Below are 3,239 nucleotides of genomic sequence, written 5' to 3' on the forward strand. Positions count from 1 at the left end.
AGTTTGCTCAGGGCAACACCATGTTTTTTTAACGCTTATAAAAATAGCCCTTGTGACTTAATTCTGGTGAAGAATTTTCAAGATTGAATTTGGAATTACTACTTTCATGGAGCCTTGTTGTCCAGTCCTATATTGCGTAACACTCCTTTGTTAGATAACTAATTAAGGACGGTGAACTCTTCACCTTTATGAGTTTGTTACATTGTTTGCTTGACCTACTTCACACGGATTGCACTGATCACAATTGTGAAGAGGGTCTAAAGTCCACCTTTTGCGTGAGGTGTCTATAACGGGGAAGAAAGGGGACAGGTGCGATTCAAACAAGCCACACGGAGAAGTAAGATGGTAAGTGGAGGTTTTCTGTTAACACAACCACCTAGATGTTATGTTTATACACCAGTAGCAATATTACCTAAACAGTGGGCTTCGGAGCCACATATTCGCCCGGTGGACTGCAGGATTCACATGCATTTGGAACAGTACTAGCCCACCCCACATTTGACCTGCTAAACAGAAGAGTGTCTACATGCTCTTTTCCGTAAGGCGTAGGCTGGCCTTTTTAATTTCCCGTAATTCGTACGGAAGCTATTTTATTTTACGTAATTCGTAGTGGGATGAAGCATGAAGCATTGAAAGCTTTCGTGAATTTAACGTAAAACGTAGTCAGCCATCCCGAATTTAGCGTAAATCGTTGTCAGGACCCCCCATGCAGACCCTCACAGAAGCTTAGGCAAACTATTCCATTCGATGACTTGCCCTACTTGTTTTAGTTTTGAATAGCATTGTGTAGCTGATATGCTGCTGGTATCCTCTTGTGATGATGTTGTTGTTGTTGGTCTTTGTGAGAATACTGTACACATGAAGTACGGCTATAAGGTTGTTAACTGCCTTGAATGTTAATTGTGCCTGTTGTCTTCTCTGTGCATGGATGGGCCACCAGCACAGAGATTGTTGTATTGCTGGCTGTGTGCCTATACTTATATGTATATGGTGTATATGGTGTGATGACCTTTGCTATAACCACCGAATGAAACCACTGAGTGAGCGAAACGAACCGATTTAAATTCTGACCAATCAGAAGGAGCGATATACACCGGGCTAGCAGGAATCTATGTGTTACGGCGTCATAACCAACATGGAACGGGGCTGTCTGATTGGTCCGCAGCTAGAGTAGGAGCCAGTTAATTGCACAACTGACTAACGCACACTTCTGTTAGCTGCGCGGAATCCCAAAATCCCAAACCGGCGTGGTCCAACTTCGCATTATTGCACCAGCCGGATAATTGCACGAAATTCACTGGCAAGTAGGCTGTGCAATTAAGCATCTTCTTCTGAATACGATGATTCTCTGTGACAAATCTTGCAGCTCTCCATATGATCAGTTATGTTGACAAAGTGTAACAAAAAATTAGTGATCATTTCTTTTACTGAAAGGGTGGCGGCGAGCTAACAGTAAGAGAAGCGAAGCACACAGACTTCGAGGCGGTGATGAAGATGGCATGTCCGGACAACTTCCGTGACGGCTTCGACTACCTGCCGGCCAAGTTCCACCAGTATGTGGATGACCCGGACGTTTTCTTCATTCTGATAGAACTAGAGCACAGCCTGGTAAGTAAGAATAGTGAATTAAAGCGTTTATACAGTAGAAGCCAGTTAATTGCACAACGGATTAACGCACACTTCTGTTAACTGCACGGAATCCCACAATCCCAAACCGGCGTGGTCCAGCTAGATAACTTCGCATTACTGCACCAGCCGGATAATTGCACGAAATTCACCGGCAAATAGGCCGTGAAGTTAAGCGGCTTCTACTGTAAACAACCACATGCTTTTCCAGAGCTAACGTTTCGATTATTACCTATTGCTTAAAGGGCCCAATAAAACTAGAAAGGCCGACATTTGCTTGAGAGCAAATACAGCATATTTCAGCCATCTCCCTCCCCATGCAACAATAGACTATTTCAAAATCACCCATTTGAAAAATCACTTTTACTAATGACGGTTTAACTCAAAAATGAATCTTACAAAATTCCCCCGTTCAAGAATGGACTCCAGTGCACCCTATGTGAATTTGCACAATAGACCAGTCCAGAAATACTCCCACTGAAACCTTGGCCTTTTGAATAAGAAACGAAATCCAAATTTGAATTGGGCAAAAAAGGTCACAGTGCATGAAAAGGCATAATAGACCAGTCTAAAATCCCTTCTAATAAAAGTTGAATTTTGAATCATCACCCGTCCAAAACTGAATTTGAAAAAATCCCCCTTCTGTGTGCAAAAAATGGACTCTTCCATGTAAAGTAGAGCAGTCCAAAAATACATCCGCTAAAATAGGAGTTTGACATAATCACTGAAGTCCAAAAAATGGATTTTAAAAAAGCCCCCCTCCATGCAAGAATGGACTCTTCCAGCACACCCATGTAAAATTGCAAATTAGACCAGTCCAAAAATAACCCTACTGAAAGACTTTGACAAACTAGAAGTCACCAAAGTCCAAAATATGAATTTTAAAAAATCCCCCCTCCGTGCGAGAATAGACTCTTCCAGCACACCTTCTGTAAAATTGCAAAATAGACCTGTCCAAAAATACACCCACTGAAAGACTTCACCAGTCCAATGATGAATTTTAAAAAAGAATGAACCCCTCCGTGTAAGAATGGACTCTTCCAGATAACACCGGGCTCGCTGATTGGCTGCCACCCCCCCTCTTTAGGATATAGATTCAGGCTAAGTGTTTGGTTACCTGTCTAATTAGATTAAATAGACTATATGCCGGTAGGTGCAATCTGCAGCTGGGGGTCAACGACCTTAAGGTCTTTGACCCCTCTGGCTTTTGGAAAATGACAAAAAAATCCCCAAATATATCATTTTGACGTAGTCTATGACAAAAATTATACATGTGTCATTTGATAAAATATCTAGTGCACCCTTTAACCAAAATGTAGGTCATTTTGGTTTTAAAACCAGAGCACAAGAGCCGAAAGTGTAAGTTTTTGGTCATAAAATGGCCAAATAATCGCAAAATTAAGCATTTTGTTGTACTGTATGCCTCAAGTGTTAATGAATCCATGTGCGCATATGTCTAGGGCACTCCTATACTAAATTTCAGGTAATCCGGTTCTAAAACCAAGGTACAGGAGCCAAAAGTGTCCTTTTTTGGTAAAAAATTACCAAAAAATCGCAAAAATAAGCATTTCGTTATACTGTACACCAAAAGTGATATTGAATTTATATGGGGG

The 3,239-nt window shown here is 41.4% G+C and overlaps 1 protein-coding gene across 1 annotated transcript in view; it reads left to right on the top strand.

Moving 5' to 3' along the window:
- The first annotated feature begins 243 nt into the window (after positions 1–243).
- Positions 244–3,239, top strand: part of LOC118410748 (probable N-acetyltransferase 16) — an 8,878-nt gene continuing 5,882 nt past the window's right edge. Inside the window, exons 1-2 of the mRNA XM_035812524.1 lie at positions 244–345; positions 1,435–1,608. Of these exons, the coding sequence (XP_035668417.1) occupies positions 343–345; positions 1,435–1,608 (177 nt within the window). The 5' untranslated portion in view covers positions 244–342. The remainder of the gene's footprint in view (positions 346–1,434; positions 1,609–3,239) is intronic.

This window comes from Branchiostoma floridae, chromosome 3 (assembly GCF_000003815.2).
Source record: "Branchiostoma floridae strain S238N-H82 chromosome 3, Bfl_VNyyK, whole genome shotgun sequence".
NCBI classification, from domain to species: Eukaryota; Metazoa; Chordata; class Leptocardii; order Amphioxiformes; family Branchiostomatidae; genus Branchiostoma; species Branchiostoma floridae.